The sequence below is a fragment of the Bos taurus genome, chromosome 25 (genome assembly GCF_002263795.3).
Source record: "Bos taurus isolate L1 Dominette 01449 registration number 42190680 breed Hereford chromosome 25, ARS-UCD2.0, whole genome shotgun sequence".
Lineage (NCBI taxonomy): Eukaryota > Metazoa > Chordata > Mammalia > Artiodactyla > Bovidae > Bos > Bos taurus.
Genome location: NC_037352.1, coordinates 29,150,731 through 29,170,617, shown reverse-complemented (window position 1 = coordinate 29,170,617; position 19,887 = coordinate 29,150,731). Strand labels below are relative to the sequence as shown.

The 19,887-nt window shown below is 43.4% G+C and overlaps 1 protein-coding gene across 1 annotated transcript in view; it reads left to right on the top strand.

Moving 5' to 3' along the window:
* Window positions 1-19,887, top strand: part of GALNT17 (polypeptide N-acetylgalactosaminyltransferase 17) — a 430,081-nt gene that overhangs the window by 393,168 nt on the left and 17,026 nt on the right. The window contains exons 7-9 of the mRNA NM_001192067.3: window positions 8,456-8,641; window positions 11,073-11,210; window positions 19,748-19,843. Coding sequence (NP_001178996.2) covers window positions 8,456-8,641; window positions 11,073-11,210; window positions 19,748-19,843 — 420 coding nt within the window. The remainder of the gene's footprint in view (window positions 1-8,455; window positions 8,642-11,072; window positions 11,211-19,747; window positions 19,844-19,887) is intronic.

Sequence of the window (19,887 nt, the reverse complement as noted above, 5' to 3'; positions counted from 1 at the left end):
CCATGCTTTCTGTGAATGGGAAGTGAGTTCACACATTCGGTCCCGCGGACTCTGTGGGAGCCCGGCCACCAGCAGCTTACAGCCGCAGAAGTCAGCAGGTAGAAGAGATGACATTTTACAATTGTTCCAATAGACCCCAGGCCCGGAAGATATGCCGGATACCGCTTTCAGAGAGCAAGAACAAAGCAGTGCTGGGGAGAACTGTTGAAAAATTTTAAAAGACTATTTCCCTTTATCCGTGCTGCTGCTGGCCAAACATTTCAGCCATTTGCCTAACATGAAAGTGACCCCATGCAGGGCAGAGGACCACATGGGATGGGGGCACATCGCGGCCATCATCAGCATGCAGACTCAGTAACCGGCCTCCAACGATGCTCAGAAGTGGATTGTTTTCTGAGAGAGAAACAGAAATGAAATTACCAGGTTGGAAGGAACCTCTGGGAGGCCACTTGCTTCAGGTCATCTAATCCATTCAAAGCCTGGGGTTCCTGTAGACATTTTCAAGTTCTACACACTTTCAAGTCAAAACAAGGGATGGGGCGTCTCTAGGGCTGGTAATTCTGGCTGCTAGAAGAGGCAAACCTCTTAATCTCGCTGGTTTCACTGCGAGTTTATTTTTTTAAGTATTTTTTTTAATTCATTTTTGGCCGTACTGGGTCTTCATTGCTGCGTTGCAGGCTTTCTCTAGTTGCCACGAACGGGGGCTACTCCTTAGCTGCATCGCATGGGCTTCTCACTGAGGGAGCTCCTCTTGCTGCAGAGCACTGTCTGTAGGAGCGGGGCTCAGGAGTTGTGGTGCACAGGCTTAGCTGCTGTACGACATGTGGGATCTTCCCAGACCAGGGATCAGACTCGTGTCCCCTGCACTGGCAGACTGTCAACCGCTGGACCACAAGGGAAGTCTCTCTTTGAGAATTCAACAAAAATCCATTGTGGATGCTCAGGGTGGAAAGGTAGCCTTCCTTGTGGTCACTTGGGGACTTGGGCTTCTTCTCCATGTGGCTTCTCCACCTATTACAGATGACTTCCAAGTCCCTGGGCGGTGGGAGAGAGAGGATGAAGAAACATCATCAGCCACATCAACCTTGGGGGATGCACCTCCCCTAGGCTCTGTCTCAAGGCCACAGCTCTGGGGGTGGGGTGGGTGGAGATTAAGGCCACAAGAGGCCATGCTGCCCAGGTTACAGCCTTTGTGGTGGAGTCTGCAGGAGCTCCTGCAGTTGACACTGGCAAAGGTTGGCCTCGTCCTTGCCATGAGTGGTGCCATGTTTGGGTTTGGTTTGTCAGCGGACAGTTACACGCCCAAAGAGAACATCCACGATTCTCTGGTCTGTCTGACACCAAAATAGAAGTTGGAATTCATTAAGAGGGACAGAGATTCATCATCTTCTTGGCATATGAGTGTCCTCTCCCATTGTAAGAATCCTTATCTGATCAAAGTTCTAAGGTTTGTGCCAAAAAAATTGAAGAGATGGTGAAATCTACTGATGCGGTAACCCATCAGGCCCCGGCCCCCAGCCTCAGGCTCAGATTGACTCAGGAGGCTCATCTGATGGTTCTGAGTTTCCTTTTGTGCCCAGACCCAAGTGAACTGGGATCTGCATTTGTCTTTCCCTGGCTCTGAATCATTCAGCATCTCCCAAGAGCATTGACTGTCAGGATGGTCTAGAATTTCTGGTCTTTAGACTCTGCTGTGGTGGCAGCATTCCGGCTCCTAAGGCCAACCCTGTCTGGTTCCTGTTGGTTGTCATAATGACTGGATCATTTACTTTGCCCCCAAGTCCCTGGATCCTGACGCTCCATCCTGTGTCTTTCCTGACTCACAGCTTATCATCAGTCTTAGAAACCCCACACTTCCCTGATCTGTGGCTCCTAACCCAATTACTTGTCCAACATTTTAAAAATTAATTGAAATTTTTGGCCAATGATAGTAGCAGACCTTAAAAAAGTAGATGTCTTAAAAAATATATATATATATAAACTCTATTATATATATATAAACACAACTCTACTTCAATAAAAAATAAAGATTAAAGAGAAAAAGAACCAAATCTAATTCACTGTCCTCCTGTGGTTAAGCCTGGTTCATCCACATCCTGCCAGCTCCTCTTTAATCCCAGGCAAAATGCAGACTGGATGATAGAAGAGCATGGATGCGTACGTGGAGAAATGAACACAAGGTTATCACTGCCCCCACCCTGCCACCTCATTGAGGCTGATTCCACCCCAAGGGTCTAGAACAGTTCTCAACACTCTCCTGGAATTCCAGTTGTAAGCTCTGAGGACAGAACAAAGACTACGTTGTAGGATCCGTGTCTCAATTACCTTTATATCCCTGGCAGCATTTAGCTCCAAGCTCCGGTCCTAGTAAACATATATGTAGCTTAAATGACTAAGAGAGGGAAATTGCTAGAATTACCAGTTGGGTGCTGAGAGTGCAAAAATAGACAAAATGCTTGATATCTACTTGGCCAGAGCTGCTCTTTGCAAGGAGGGATAGGCCAAAGAGACGTGTCTGTAAAGAGGTCAGAGATGGAAGGAGCCAGAGAAAGCCAGCATGGGGCAGTCTTAAGTACAGGGAAAGAGAGAGAGGTGAGGAATGGGGGAAGACAGGGCCAAACTGACCCCGAGGGGGCTGATTGAGGCCGCTTTGAGCTGTTTTTCTAACATAGAAGCCCAGACCTCTCTGACAGTTACATGCTAGCAGACTAGATAGTAAGGCTGGGAAACATTTTAAGTCGATGAGCATAAACCTGATATTATTTATTTTCCTCCCCAATATTATTCTTTTACAAGCACAAGCAACAGCAACAAAAATCAAAAGAAAGGAACAAAAAGCTTTCCCAACACTCTTTTCATGCTCCATCAATCAAGCTGCTTTCAATCTGCGTTTCTTTCCTCCTGTAAAATCACATGCCATTTGCCAAGCTTCGTTTTAATTCCTCATCTCGCATTAAGAGAAATGACTTGTATCAACAGGCAATAGAATTCAGGTATTTTAGAGGTTCTCACCTCTGTGGTATTTAAACTGAAATATGTCTTGAGGTCCATATTGGTAAATCCTATTTCTGAGAAACAATCATAAATAAAAGAGAGGTTTGAAATTGGATTTTTGGAAAAGGACTTGTGAAGGCAAGCCAGTATGTGTCCATCCAATTTAGTGGGATGGAATGTGCATTTAAACTGGGAAAAACCAGCTCACCGTCTCCAGGCTGGCAGAGGGGAGCACCGAGAATCAGGGGTGATCCTGTCCATCTGGGAAGTGGGTTATCAGGGAATCTCGAAAAAGATTGGAAGGACAGAAGTAACAAAGTAAATGTTCTCTTAGCCAGAAATTTGCATTGTTTTGAACAGATCTTTGCCAACAGACAAAAAGCTAAAATTTGCAGGCTCTTGGATCACAGAATGGGGTTGTTGATGTAATTTCTTCATTGAGCACTCCTCCAATGCTGCTTTTAATGTTGTAAATAGGTTTAAATGGTTTCCAAAGTGACTTCAGTCTGATACCAGGAAGAATTCCTGTCCGTGGAGAGGAAACATTGAGAGGCCAGCTCCAGAGCTTTAGGGTTTCACTCCGAGAGGATGAAAGGGGCCCCAGAACTGGGCTTCCAGTTTCTCAGGGTCTCATACTAGGTCAGGCCTTGCAAGGACTCTGTGAAACTAAGGACTCTGGAGGTGAGTGTCAGGGGGCTGCCCCTTCTCCGCCGGGATGGAGTATTGGGGTTACAGGAGCCTAGGTGGCCCTTGAACACCTTTTGATTTAGTATTCTAGATTGCAGGATGTGGTCACAGGAAACACATCAGTTTATTTAATTCTCAGTTCTTTGACTCTCCTCCCCTTGCCTTTTTAGGGGTAAACCTTTTCTCTCCTATATTCCAAATCTACATGACAAAATCTAGAGAAACGTCTCTTTTCTCCTCTTCTGAGAAAGGTGTCAGTGACATCTCCTTTTACTTCAGGTATCTGTCCTCAAGCTTGCTGAAAACGACTGGAGGGCTTCACAGAGAAGCCCGCCCCTTTCCGGCTGGCTGACCTGTCAGCTGTCTGGAATTCTCCCGTTGCAGTCCCGGGGTTCCTTATTCTCTTGCTGAGGAAAGCCAAACATGACTTACATTACGATAAAGCAGCGTCCTGCAAGACAGCAGAGTAGGGTGCCGCTTTGTCCCTGAGTGACCGGAGAGATACAGAGCTCCCTTGCTAGGTTTGGCTGAGACACTAGGATAAACAGTCTCGGGCACCTGGTGGGAGAGGGAGAAAGTGACTTGGTTGATGTTACACAGCTAGTTTTTGGAGGAGGCAGAACAAGAATGTTGGCCTCCGCTGCCTGGTTCATTCCTCTGCACCTCACTGCCCTCTCCACGCCAGCCCTACACAGAGTCCGTGGAAGAGGCTGCCCATAAGGAATGGTTTGAAAGACCTTGCACATTGGAATCCAAAAAGATGATGAAGTGCGAGATAAAAGAGAGAGAAAAGACCCTGGAAGCCAACTTCATTTTCACTCTGAGGCCTCAGCTCATCATATAAAGACAAACGATCCAATTAAAAATTGGATGGAGGATCTGAATAGACTTCTCCGCAGACAGACAAATGGCCAAGAAGTGCAAGAGAAAGTGCTCAACATCGTTAGCCATTGGGGAAATGCAAATCAAAGCCATAATATGATGCTACTTCACACCCACTAGGATGGCTCTAATCAAAAAGATGGACAGTGACAAGGGTTAGCAAGGATGGGGAGAACTAAGAACCTCATTACACTGCTGGGGGTAATGTAGAATGGTGCAGCCACTTTGGAGAAGTCTGGTAGATCCTCAAAAGGTTAAACATGGAGTTACCCTATGACCCAGCAATGCCGCTGCTAGGGTGGGTACCCAGGGGCAATGATAACATATATCCATATATATAAAAACCTGTATATGAATATTCATGGCAGGGTTATTTTTAATTGCCCAACGGAAACAACCCGAGTGGCCATCAACTAATAAATGTATAAACAAAATGTAGGCCATCTATACAATGGAGTAGTATTCTGCTGTATAAGGCAATGCAGTAATTCATTGCAACATGGATAAAACATGAAAACATGATGCTAAGAAGTCAACCATCTGAGATCTTCACCAAGCTCAGCTTTGCTTTTTGCAGTCCTCCTGAAAAGTGAAAGTAAAAGTCATTCAGTCGTGTCTGACTCTTTGCGACCCCTCCCCAAACTGGAACCCATCCCTTGAATCTTCTTTTCCCCATCTCTCTTTGTATACATTCATTTATCTATTTTTGTTACAGCTTTGTTGAGATATTCACATACTATTAGAGTTCACTCATTTAAAGTGTTCAACTCATTGGTTTTTAGTAGATTCAAAAAGTTTTGCAGTATTCGCTGTAATCAATATTAGAACATTTTCATCACCCTAAAAGGAAACTCCCTACCCACTAGCAGTCACTCTATTCCTGTGACTCTACCTGCAGCCCTTGGCAACCATCGATTTACTTTCTGTCTCTATGAATTTTCTTTTACTGGACATTTCGTATAAACAGAATCAAATAATATACAGTCCTTTGTGACCAGTTGTTTCGCTTACATAATGTCAGAGTTCATCCATGTTGTAGCATGTGTCTAAACTTTGTTTTTATTGTTAAATAATATTCCATTGTATGAATGTACTGTATTTTGTTTATCCATTCATCAGTTGATAAATCTTTGCCTAATCCTAGGGCATAGAAATTTACTCTTATGTTTTCTTTCAAGAATTGTATAGTTTTGGCTCTTACATTTAGGTCTTTGATCCATTTTGAGTTAATTTTTTAAGTATTTATTTACTTATTTGTTTGTTTTTATAATGTCCACAGCAGCTTTCTTTGTAGTATAACTAAACTCAGAACAACTATCAAGAGATAAATGGAAAAATACTCTAATATATCCATACAAGGGAATAGGACTCAACAATAAAAAGAGTAAACTATTGATATGAAGTGAAATGGAGTGAAAGTTGCTCAGTTGTGTCTGACTCTTTGCGACCCCATGAATCGCAGCACGCCAGGCCTCCCTGTCCATCACCAACTCCCAGAGTTCACCCAGACTCACGTCCATTAAGTCAGTGATGCCATCCAGCCATCTCATCCTCTGTCATCCCCTTCTCCTCCTGCCCCCAATCCCTCCCAGCATCAGAGTCTTTTCCAATGAGTCAGCTCTTCTCATGAGGTGGCCAAAGTACTGGAGTTTCAGCTTTAGCATCATTCCTTCCAAAGAAATCCCAGGGCTGGTCTCCTTCAGAATGGACTGGTTGGATCTCCTTGCACTCCAAGGGACTCTCGAGAGTCTTCTCCAACACCACAGTTCAAAAGCATCAATTCCTTGGCGCTCAGCCTTCTTCACAGTCCAACTCTCACATCCATACATGACCACAGGAAAAATCATAGCCTTGATTAGACGAACCTTTGTTGGCAAAGTAATGTCTCTCCTTTTGAATATGCTCTCTAGGTTGGTCATAACTATCCTTCCAATGAGTAAGCATCTTTTAATTTCATGGCTGCAGTCACCATCTGCAGTGATTTTGGAGCCCCAAAAAATAAAGTCTGACACTGTTTCCACTGTTTCCCCATCTATTTCCCATGAAGTGATGGGACCGGATGCTGTGATCTTCATTTTCTGAATGTTGAGCTTTAAGCCAACTAAGTCTTCTAATTTGTGAACATGGGATGTCTTTCCCATTCTCAGAATCTTGAAACTGTCCAGGGTTGCGTATCCTGGATTTCCGTGTGTTTGTGCATTGCCCACTCCTGGGAATTCAGCCACCTTCTTTTACCGTGTAAGGTCTCTTGCTCTTATTACCCCCACAGACTTCCTTGCCATACTTTGCTTCCCTGACTTGACTTCTACTGCCAGCAGCTGGGTCTGTCCCAACTCATGGGAGCGTCTAGTTGTCGGGTCACAAATAAAACTAGTCTGGACTGCCCAGTGCCTACAGTTTCTTAGCCCCCTGTCTCCTCCTTGAAGAAACAGGCAAGGTGAGGATTCTTGATTATGGTGAGAGTTTTCCATCTGTATCATTTCTCTGTGGGGTAGCCACAGGTTGGGTAATAGAAACAGAAGCACACACACACACACACACACACACACACACACTTGCATGCATTTGCCACTAAATTCAATCAATAAAGGCCCAGAGGAGGTGTGCAAACACTCAAGAAGGTCCCAGTATCCTCACGAGGGAGTTTGGGAAACTAAAGGTAGGAGAGCTTGAAGTGGGTCTGTGCTGACCTCAGACACTCACCGGCACTCTCATTTACAGAGAGTATACAGGAGAGTCTCACAGATCCCTGAAACTTCTCTGTGTCTTCTTCCTCTTCTCCTTCATCAGTACCAGGAAGTTCATTTTTACAAATTAGTCCTTTTATATAAAAAAAATATTTATTTTATTTTTGGCCTCCCTGGGTCTTCCTTTCTGCATGAGGGCTTTCTCCAGGGGCGGCGAGCCGGGCCAGCTCTCTAGTTTCGGTGCGCAGCCTTCTCCTTGCCGTGGTTTCTATTGTTGCGCAGCGTGGGCTCTGGGGTGCGTGCGCTCACTAGCTGTGCACACAGGCTTAGGTGCCCTTCAGCATGTGGACTCTTCCCAGCCTAGAGACGGAACCTGCGTCCCCTGCACTGGCAGGGAGATTCCTAACCACTGGACCACCAGGGAAGTCCCGGCAAATTAGCCTTTCCTGACAATTGGAAATGTTTTGTTTGTCCTGCGTGGGACCAAGAGAAGTTAGATGGTCCCATTTTCCTCTGGGAGCAGGGCCATTTGAGCCTGGAAGCCTGCTGTGCCCCTGAAGAAGATGGCAAGTTGTCACCTCCTTGGGCTTTTGCATCTCTTAAAGGCAATTAACATTTCAGCCTTCCGTTTAAATATTCCAGCCACAAGTGCCACCTGTATATGATGGCACTGGGGTGGATGCTTCCAGCAGGCCGGGCATCTGTGCTCTTAAGAGACTCCAAAATAGAGCATGTTGATAATGTAGAATTAGACCCTTGTACACTTTGTGCTTCTATGAATAAAGATGGTCTGTTATTTTCGTTTGATTTTTCCCTTATAGTTCTATAGGGCACAACTTCAGATTGGAAATAAAACCTTCACAGGTACCAATTGTGCTCTACTGGGAAATTCAGAAAACCCATGTCACCAGGGGCACCTCACATGTATGGGTATTTCGTAGGAATAGAAAGATTTTAATATTCTGAGCTGCTGTATCTATAAGAGAAATTCCTCCAAACCTGTTTTTTCTACCAGTTTTAGTCAAGTGAGGTTAAGCTCTGCTGCAGTAACAAACCAACCCCAAAATCTCAGTAGCTTTCTATATAATAAAATACATTTCTCACTCGTGCTGTCTCCCGAACTGCTGCTTTCAAGTTGAGGGTGGGGGTCGGCAGTGGTCTTTGGGAATTTCTCTGTTGGGTTGATGAAGTCCTTATCCCCGCAGGTGTGGCTGTGTGGGGGCAGCATGGAGGTCCTGCCTTGCTCACGGGTGGCCCACATCGAGCGGAAGAAGAAACCGTACAACAGCAACATCGGCTTCTACACCAAGAGGAACGCTCTACGGGTTGCTGAAGTCTGGATGGACGACTACAAGTCTCATGTGTACATAGCGTGGAATCTGCCGCTAGAGGTAGAACCTTCCCCATCACCTAGAACGCTGACCTTGTGCTTGACGACCGGTCACTGATCCCTGTACTAAGCTGATGCATCCTCCCCAGAAAGATGCTCACCCTTGCAGGATTATAAATACACTTTGAGGTGGCTCACAGACCTCCAGGTATTAGAACCCCTGCTTTACGTGGGGATTGGCACCATGGAAATCTCTAAATCCATTTACAGTTAGAAGGATCATAGTGTGTTAATCCAGTCTCATTATATTCATCTTGACACTGAGTGTCAAGACCTGCTCCTGAGCGTGCACTGTGTCTAGAAGATGCTAGCCCAGGTTTTGGCACCAGGCTCCATCGTCCACTCTCACTTCCCACAGAGCTCCAGCCGCCCCGTCAGGTAGGTCCCAACTGCGCGCTGGATCCTTGTTTACACAGCTCTTCAATTCTCTTCCATATTCTGCCCAGAATATAATCTCAGAAAATTCCCATTGCCGCAGCCCCACAGGGGTCTTGTACAGTTGTGCACAGGCTTGTATGGAATCCCAGCCTTGCTGCTTGTAATTATGACATGTTGAACAAGTCTAATTATCATCTCTATATCTTAGGTTCCTCAGTTATCAAATGGGGATTATAGCGAGCCCTCCTTCCTTTAGGTCTGTTGTGAAAACTAAATTAAAAGTACTTAACCTGAGTATTAAGTACTAAAGCTAAGGACATGTGATGTACTTGGAGCAATACCTGGCACAGGATGTGAACTGTTGGTGAGCATTTTTGTCCTCCATAGCCCAGTTTGGTCACCTGTACTCTCAGCCATAGTCAGGTTTATCTGTTCAGCTGGAGCTCCTGTAGGTGTCCAAGCCATGGAATTGTTCCCACTGAGAAATGGCAGCCCCTGTGTTTCAGGAGGCTGGAACCCCAGACAACAGAAGTGCAGTCAAATATGTCTAGGTCTGTGGATAAACAGGATAAAAGTGAAGAATTTTTTTATCATTGTTGTTACAATTATTAAAATAATGTTCTAAAGCACTGAAAACCCCCTTCCGGCCACATAGCACTTTATAGCCGTTAAACTAGAAGTGGTTTTCCACATTATTGTATAAAATAACAACTGTTGGTGAGCCCCTTATACTGTCCCAGGCACTCGCTAAGGTTCTTGTTTGCAATATCTCATTGACCTCTCATAACAACCTCATGACAGAGGAACTCCCTGCCCTGATGTCCTCATCTGCAGAGTCGAGATTGTTAACCTTGATCTCATAGGGCTCCTGGGAGGATAAAAATGAGACTTAAAACAGAGCATAACAAATACTGTGTTCAGTAACTGCTAGTTTGATGTGAACCTATTATGATGTCCATTTTACAGATGGGTATCCCGCAACTCTGGCCAGTTAAATTGACTTGCTTAAGGTCCTACACCCAGCACATGACAGCCAGGGATGTGAAATGGCATCTTTGTTCAGCTCTGCCCACAGCCCTGTGCCATCTGTGGAACAAGTGTTGTCATTTTTCTTGTTTGAGATGAGAGCAGTGACCTAGGATGGGGATGTGACTTTGGGTCAGAAGAACTCAAGGCTGGTCTTCCAATGCTTTCTCCATCATTACAAACCACCTCAGGTCCCTCCTGCCAGTGTTCCCTACCTGGCTTTTCACAAATGACCATCCTCATTAATCTTGCCAAGTATATTAAAATAAAGAGTTAAAATATCACTGCCCAGGTTTGCCTTTGAATATGAATAAGTTTGACATTTAAAGGGACTTTTCTTTTAAAAATCCCTGTTTGGCTGCCGAAGAAGAAATCTTAATGAAATCATTTAAACTCTTCTCCTCTTGCTCTAAAATGCTGCTTGGCTGCCCGTCATAGTGAGGAGGGTATCCTGTCTCTACCGGGTCAGAGCCGTCTTGTGGCTGACTCTGGAGTCATATTTCAGCTACTTTATTTTCCCCTGTCAGCACACAGCAGCCCATTACAGGTTCATTTCTGTAAAAGCAGAGTGAATTATTCATTAGAACATCATTACAGTAGCTTTGCAATGGAAAATTATTTTCACATCTGCATATAATGAACTTCACAAAGAGCCTGCAAAGGGAGGAAGGGGAATTACCCATGTACAAAAAAGAAAGGCAGGAGGTGGTTATAGGCATTTCTTTTCTCGTCTTAATCAAATAATTCCTGTAATAATTGGGTCTGAGAGTCACTAAAGAAATGGCAGAGATGGAGCTGGGAAGGCAGGTTGTCAGTATCAATGTGTTGCGGGATCCCTTTCATGGTGATGAGGAAGGCAGACTTGGGGGGCTGCATACTGTGCCCGGGGGGACAGTACTGGCTAGCTCAGGGCTAAAGGATCATGTATGGGCTTTGGATTTCTCTCTGATGGTTTCCCTGAAGGTGACACTGCCTGTCCTCTGCTCTGCCAGAGCCTCCCAATCACTAAACCCTTTGCTTACTTTCAGAATCCAGGAATTGACATTGGCGATGTCTCTGAAAGAAGAGCCTTAAGGAAAAGTTTAAAGTGTAAGAATTTCCAGTGGTATCTGGACCACGTCTACCCAGAAATGCGAAGATACAATAACACCGTCGCCTACGGGGAGGTAATGAAAACCACGCTTGTTCTCGACTTGGATGGCTGTGCAGGGGGCTGTGGATCACTTGGCTGGGGGTGAATGACAAAGTCATTCACTCATTCATTAAGTGATTAGTTTTTTTTAAAGGTGGGGCCTTCACAGCAAGGCTCTCATCAGCTGGTATGAATGAATTGTGAATTGTGTGTGCTTGCTCAGTCACATCCAACTGTTTGCAATCCCCCCTGGACTGTAGCCCTCCAGGATCCTCTGTCCACGGAATTCCCCAGGCAAAAATATTGGAGTGGGTTGCCATTTCCTTCTTCAGGGGATCTTCCCAGCCCAGGGATCGAACCCTCGTCTCTTTGTCTCCTGCATTGCAGGCAGATTCTTTACCACTGAGCCACCAGGGAAGCCCCACCCACTATTGGCGAGACACGTGTAATACATGTCACGATGGGGACGTGGGCCATCATTTGGCCTGTGGTGTGGAGTGGACCATAAATTCTGGCTAGGGCATTGTGAGATACCCTGGGGCCTGTACTGAGACGCTGAGCGGCAAGTTGGGTGTAAAGAGAGACAGAGACTAGACCTGTCTGTCCAGGGCCCACTGCTTGTGCACTGGAGTCCCTTGCTGCCAAAGAAAGGATACAGATGCTGTTCTGAGATTTTCTATGCTGAGACAGTGTCACTTTTCTGAACATGAAAACAGATTGACCTTTCTCGTAGTACAAATGCCATAAATCTGCATTTTGAAAATAGCAACAATAGCAGCGCACACTTAAAATGTGCCAGTACTGTTCTAAGTGTTTTTCACATTTGAGTTCAATCATCCTCACTTTATCAGGCAGTAGTGTTATTTCCATCTTATCAAGAACACTGAGACTTAGAGACATTAAATTATCTAAAGTCTCATAGCTTATAAATCATGAAGCCAGGATTAGACTTAAGCGTTCTAATCCCAAAGATAATGTGTACATTTGGATATATGGTCTTATTTGTTGCATGTGTGTATATATTTCTTTTTCCTAAAAATATTTATTTTTATATATATGTGTGTGTGTGTGTGTGCATGCATGTGTGCTCAGTTGTGTCCAACTCTTTGCAACCATGGACTGTAGCCTGCCAGGTTTATACAAATACTTTTTATATACACATCTACTGGTATTGGTATATGTATATATATATATTTTTTAAACTAAAACCAGACTGTCCACAATGCCTTATAATTTGAAATGTTACTAATAATAGAGAACATTTTCCTGTGTCCTTAAGCATTTTTCTCCAAAATTATTAATCGCTGTATTCAGTTCAATTCAGTTCAGTCACTCAGTCGTGTCCGACTCTTTGCAACCCCATGAATCGCAGCACGCCAGGCCTCCCTGTCCATCACCAACTCCCAGAGTTCACTCAAACTCACGTCCATCCAGTCAGTGATGCCATCCAGCCATCTCATCCTCTGTCATCCCCTTCTCCTCCTGCCCCCAATCCCTCCCAGCATCAGAGTCTTTTCCAATGAGTCAGCTCTTCGCATGAGGTAGCCAACCCTTGGACTGCAAGGAGATCCAACCAGTCCATTCTAAAGGAGATCAGTCCTGGGTGTTCATTGGAAGGACTGATGCTAAAGCTGAAACTCCAATGGCTGTATAAGATGGTATAAATATATATACATTATATATATATATATATATATATATATATGTTTTAAACTAAAACCAGGCTGTCCACAATGCCTTATAATTTGAAATGTTACTAATAATAGAGAATATTTTCCTGTGTCCTTAAGCACTTTTCTGCAACATTATTAATGGCTATATAAGATGGTATTAAAAAGTATATATGTTTTAAACTAAAACCAGGCTGTCCACAGTGCCTCATAATTTGAAATGTTACTAATGAGACAGTATTTTCCTGTGTGGTTAAGCCTTTTTATGCAACCTTATCAATGGCTGTATAAGATGGTACCTTTTGTGATGGCTATGTTTTGCTTGAAAACATAGACATTTCTATTTTGTTTTGTTTTGTTTTTTACTATTGTAAGCAGCACTGCTGACAACGTGCATGTATGTAAGCCCTGGGGCACCTGCTCTGTATCCCTGTGTTTTTGGATGAGGGTTGGTGACACGGACTCTGGTCAGAGCTCAGGGAGCCGGGCACTCTGGACCCAACAGAGATGCCCCACCAGCTCTGCATGGGCTGGTGAGCATTTCCCTCATGGGCTTAGAGCATTTCCTTTTTCTACAGTTGAGCATTTTTCTATTTTATGGGAGAAACCTTTTGGAGGAATTAAGTCAGCCCCAGGTTAAATCATCCAAGTGCAGGCAAAATGTCCCTTTCGAGCTGGAATCTGGATGCGGAGCTTGCTTCTTATGGGGCTTCCCAGGTGGCTCAGTGGTAAAGAGCTCACCTGCCATTGCAGGAGCTGCAAGAGACGTGGGCTTGATCCCTGGGTCGGGAAGCTCCCCTGGAGGAGGAAATGGCTACCCACTCCAGTATTCTTTCCTGGAGAATCCCATGGACAGAGGAGCCTGGTTGGCTACAGTCCATGGGGTCATAAAGAGATGGATAAGTCTGAGCAACTGAGCATGCACGCCCACAAATGTAGTGGTTGGGGACACACGAAGATTCTAGAGCCAGCCTGCTGGATTCAAGCCCGAGTGGCTCCTTTTAGCATCTGTCCCCTCATCTGTAAAATGAGGGTGTGAAAGTTCCTCTGGTTGTTGGGTTGGGGTTGTTGGGAAGATGAAAAACAAGACTCCATATACAGACTTCTTAGAACAATACCTGGCACGTTCTACTAGCCATTAATAGGTGCACACTGCCTTGTCTTCCTTAAAATAAAAACACGTTTCTTTTTGGTTTTGGTTCTCGAAGATCAAACATAAAGATCACATGGAAAAACAGTGGGCGGTGAAAGGATTATTCATAAGACAATTGGGTAAATCACCCAGCTCTTTGGAAAAGAGAACAATTTAGATTCTTAAAGCAAATCCCAAAGTATATTTCAGATGGACTATAAGCATTAAATGAAAGAAAAGAAACCATAATGGAACCATCCAGAAATAGACATGAATCTGAACTCTTAAAGGGGAAGGGCTTTCTAAGAGTGAAAGAAAGCTATGGAAGAAAATGCAAAGGAAAATGACATTTGATATGGGCTCATAAATATTAAAATAACCTATATATCAAGTGAATGGAGAAATAATATGCCAAGGTGGAAATCTGTATATCATAAATACGACAGATGAATGGATAATATCATTAATGTATAATGAACTCCACAAATAGATTTTAAATGAAATTTTTTATTTAAATGAGAAAACATCCCCAAAGAAAAAGAGACAAAGTACAAGAGAAAATACAAGTGGGTGAAATTTTAATATTTATTTCATAATCAAAGAAATTTAAAAAAATTTTAAATACACTGGAGTGAAAAATAACATAAAATACACTGTGGTAGCTTTTTGTCTTCGGAGAAGGCGATGGCACCCCACTCCAGTGCTCTTGCCTGGAAAATCCCATGGACAGAGGAGCCTGGTAGGCTGCAGTCCATGGGGTCACTAGGAGTTGGACAGGACTGAGCGACTTCACTTTCACTTTCACTTTTCACTCTCATGCATTGGAGAAGGAAATGGCAACCCACTCCAGTGTTCTTGCCTGGAGAATCCCAGGGACGGGGGAGCCTGGTGGGCTGCCATCTATGGGGGTCCCACAGAGTCGGACACGACTGAAGCAACTTAGCAGCAGCAGCAGCAGCTTTTTGTCTTACACCAAAAGAACAAAGATTCATTTTTGGAATATCTGTTGGTGCTTTGCCAGCCAGGTCTTGATAATATGAAAACCACAGATCCTCTGATGAGAGTGCAAATTGAAACAAGCTTTTTAAAAAGCAATTTGAACCACATGTATTAAAAGGCTTAATGATAGTCATACTTCCTCTCCATTCTTATCCCGAGCAAATAATCTGAAATGAGGACAAAGATTTGCAAGTAACATTGTTCATCTCAAGGATTTTTTTTCCTTGATCGAAAATTTGAATTTAACTTGAAGGTTAGTTAAATTGTAGTTTGCAATATTTTGCAGCATTTCAGAAGATGTATACAGAAGTTTGATGCAAGAAAAATATTGATAATATAAGCCTTAAGAGAAAAAAAGTCAGGATTATGAAATTAGATTAGCCAGTACTTTAGATTAGTAGTAAAGAACCCACCTGCAATGCAGAAGACGTGGGTTCAATCCCTGGCCCGGGAAGATCCTCCAGAGAACGAAATGGCGACCCATTCCAGTATTCTTGCCTGGGAAATCCCATGAACAGAGGAGCCTGGTGGGCTGCAGTCCATGGGGTCACAAAAGAGTTGGACATGACTTACAGACTAAGCCACATCAACAAAGACAAGAGTATGGGAGGGGAAATTTTTACATAGGGGACAGGCAGTTTTTAATGTGGTATTTTCTCACGTTTTCTCAATTATCACTAATCTTTATATGATAATTTTATGATTAGAAGAAAAATAGTTACGAAAAGAGAAACAATAAAAATGATAAAATGCTAGGAGGCTAGGGCACCATTCCACAGGCTGCACACTGCACATTTCACATGAAGCAGAGTGTACATGACATCTCTGGAGCTGAAGGTTGGAATGGCCTTAGAGGTAACATAGAGATCATAATCTGATTTTTGGAGGAGGGAAATTTTTTGTTTTTGCAAATTTTCCTATCTTTTTAAAATAATAAATTCAATACATACAGTATATAGAAAATATAAAGATAAAAACAAAACTTATCTCAAATCCCAATTCCCAGCTATGATCAGTGTTAACATGTCAGGGCACTGGCCTCTGTTACTCCTTTTGTGCTTGCTGAGCCCACCATTTACTGAAATATATTTCAGATGGACGACAGTATTAAGTGGAAGAAATCAAACTGATTCAAATTCAGTCTGGTAACAAAATCTAGCATTATTTAGACAACTCCGATTTAACACTCCTGTGGGTTCTTTTCACTACACCCTGCCTGACCACTACTCCGTATGTACTTTCTACCTTTTGTTCTTCATGTACAATTCTGTTTGAGTGTTTTTCCATAGGCCTCTGAATATTTCTGGTTTTGATGCTCCAGTCTCTTTCCTCAGTTTTTAACTCGCTTGTTTGGAGGCTTTTTAAAAAGCTTTCTAGTCCTGTAAACTGTATATATCCTGTTCTTAGTCACATTTTGGTAACTTCTATTTTTAAAAAAATATTCTAATGTAAAGGTTTTTTAAAACTTTTTTTGGCAGTGCCCCGTGGCATGCAGGATCTTAGTTCCCTTACCAGGGAAGGCACCAGTGCCCTCTGCATTGGAAACATGGACTCTAAAATGACATTTTAAATTAACTATACTTCAGTAAGGCTTCCCAGTTGGCGCTAGTGGTAAAGAACCTGCCTGCCAATGCAGGAGACTTAAGAGACGTGGGTTCGATCCATAGTTCAGAAAGATCCCCTGGAGAAGGAAATGGCAAACCACCCTAGTATTCTTGCCTGGAGAATTCCATGGGCAGAGGAGCCTGGTGGGCTACAGTCTATGGGGTCCCAAAGAATCGGAAATGACTGAAGTGACTGAGCTTGCACGCATATTTCAGTAAAAGCTAATGCTCCAATACTTTGGCCACCCGATGTGAAGAGCCAGCTCATTGGAAAAGACCCTGATGCTGGGAAACACTGAGGGCAAGAGGAGAAGGGGGCGACAGAGGATAAGTTGGTTGGATGGCATCACTGACTCAAGAGACATGAGTTCGAGCAAACTCTGGGAGATAATAAAAGACAGGGGAGTCTGGTGTGCTGCGATTCATGGGGTTGCAAAGCATTGGACACAACTTAGAGACTGAACAACATACTTCAATAAAAAGAAAAAAAGTAAAAAGAAAGATATGCAAATATGTTATGTCCTGACTCACACGTGTAAGATATTGCCTTCCCAATGCACAAGTACTTCGATGTATACAGAAACATTAAGCCACCAACTCTTACTCAAAATTCTGTGCTTGGCTCATATGGAAAAACCTCTACTCCCTAGTTCACTTTTGCTCATCTTTTTTTTTTTTTCTTTAAGCATTATTTATATGAAATACAGCACACATAAAATATACATAAACCCAACATGTGCAGCATAATAATATAAAGTAAAAATCCATGTAGACATCCTCTGGGTGAAAAATAGAACATCATTAGCATCTCTTTCACTTAATCCTTTTTAACATTTAGCTCAGGAGTCACCTCCCCTTAGTCTCTGAAGCCTCAGATGGGTGAGGGCATCTCTTCGCTGCCCTGGCATAATTCAGTTATTGTACTAGCTCTTCCTATGTCTGTCTCTCTCTTCAGCCCATCCTTCAGGGCAGGTACTCTTTTGGTTTTTTCAATCTTTGTGATTGTTAAATTTAGCACAATACCAAACCCTTACCAGCTTCAGGAAACATTTATTAAGTTACTGCACAATAGATTTGTTTGCATAAACATCAGGGAAAAATTTAAAAGACTAGCATTGTGATATCATTATATGGAACACATATGCCATAAAACATTAATATTCTTAATATGTAAAGAGCTCTTACAAATCTATAATAAAACCACTTGAGATCTCAATGGGGGAATAAACCAATAATTCTCAAAAAGGGAAATAATTGCTAAACATGAAGGCTTCCAACTTACCATTCAGTGTAAATTTATAAAAATAGGATATCTTTTGTCAGTCCTCCAAACAATATTTTTTATTAATTTTATCACCTCTAATTTTTACTTATTTTAAAAACTTTGTTAGACTTCATTAGACATTTCTACCATATTGCTCTTCTGTATACAAAAAAAGAGAAGAATACAAGCAAAATGCCTGGGTAAAAGTATTGCTAAAATTTCATCACTTTCAAAAATCTAACTCTTTTGAATTACTTTTGTACTCAGAAATTGTCTGGGTTTTTCCATATAATTAACCTTTGCACCACTGAAAGCACTGGCAACAGGCATTTCTTAAAGCATCTATTAATATAAAGGAACTAAAGCTGTGGTGCTAAGCTATGGTCTCCTAAGCTAGCTTTCTTTAAAGTCATTCTTTAAAGATTGCTTGCTTTGGACCATCTTTGGAATGTCTGATTCATCACTTCTCTCTATACCCCTCTTTATGGACTTTTGGAATCTTGGGTTTAAAAGAATGCTTCTCTTCAAAAAGAAAGAAAAAGAGAATCCATCCTAGGTATTTCAAACATAAGTATTTAAGACAAGGAATTGGTTCCAGGAGAAAAGGGGTGATATTCAGCTATCAGAAGCTGCCTTTCCTCTGGCTTGAAACCAGTAGGCTACAAAAAAATGCTCCTCTACTGATTTTTTTTCCCCCAAGCTGGTGTTCTTGTTTTTTTTTCTCTCTCTCTCTCCAGCTTTATTGACCTATAATTGACATATGAAAGTGTTAATCGCTCAGTCGTGTCCTTACTCTTTGTGACCCCATGAACTGTAGCCCACCAGGCTCCTCTGTCCATGGGATTCTCCAGGCAAGAGTACTGGAGTGGGTGGCCATTCCCTTCTCCAGGGGATCTTCCCCACCCAGGGATTCAAGTCGGGTCTCCCCATTGCAGGCAGATTCTTTACTGTCTGAACCACCAGGGAAGCTAATATTGTATAAGTTTAAGTGGTATAATCTCAACAGTAGCAGTGCAACCACCTCAGATTGCCCCAGGTTGCCATCTTGAGTGAATCTGGCGGGAGGTGCAAGATGAACCAGCCACTGGGAGACTTGCGTTTTCACAGCCCTTGGGCCCTGTGTGTGTTAGTCGCTTAGTCCAGTCTGACTCTGTGCGACCCCACGAACTATAGCCTGCCAGGCTTCTCTGTCCATGGAATTCTGCAGGCCAGAATACTGGAGTGGGTAGCCTGTCCCTTCTCCAGGGGATCTTCCCAACCCAGGGATCGAACCCAGGTCTCCAGCGTTGCACATGTATTCTTTACCAGGTGAAACACGAAGCCACAAGGGAAGCAGATTCTTTACCGTTTGAGCTACAGGGAAGTCTGGTTCAGATGGTAAAGTGTCTGCCTGCAATGCAGGAGACCCGGATTCAATCCCTGAGTTGGGAACATCCCTGGAGAGGGAAATGGCAACTCACTCCAGTACTCTTGCCTGGAAAATCCCATAGACGGAGGAGCCTGGTAGGCTGCAGTCCATGAAGTCGCAAAGAATCAGACACGACTGAGCAACTTCACTTTAAATGGTACAACTTGTTAACTTGATACCTTTAAGTATTGCAAAATTAACACCATAATGTTCGCTAACATGTCACATATGCTGAGAATGAGGGATTACGTGCTTGGTAGGGTACGTGGTCACAGGCAGAGGGTCAGTGCCCACACCACCCACTGGAGGACTGTCTTTCTTGCTAAATGATCTCCTCCAAGATTCAGGCTTTGGTCCTTACTTGGGGGTGGGGGTGTGGAGGGGAGGTCTCATGGCGTCTGGAAGTCAGAATCAAGTCGAGGTGGAGTGGTGGGTGGGGAGCAGTCGCTCCACCAGATGAGATCTGACGGGTCCTGTTTGGCTTATTCCCACAGCTTCGCAACAACAAGGCAAAAGACGTCTGCTTGGACCAGGGGCCAATGGAGAACCACACAGCAATACTGTACCCGTGCCACGGCTGGGGACCCCAGGTAGGAGCCCTGTCTCTGACCAGGAAGGGAGTAAGTTCACTGCA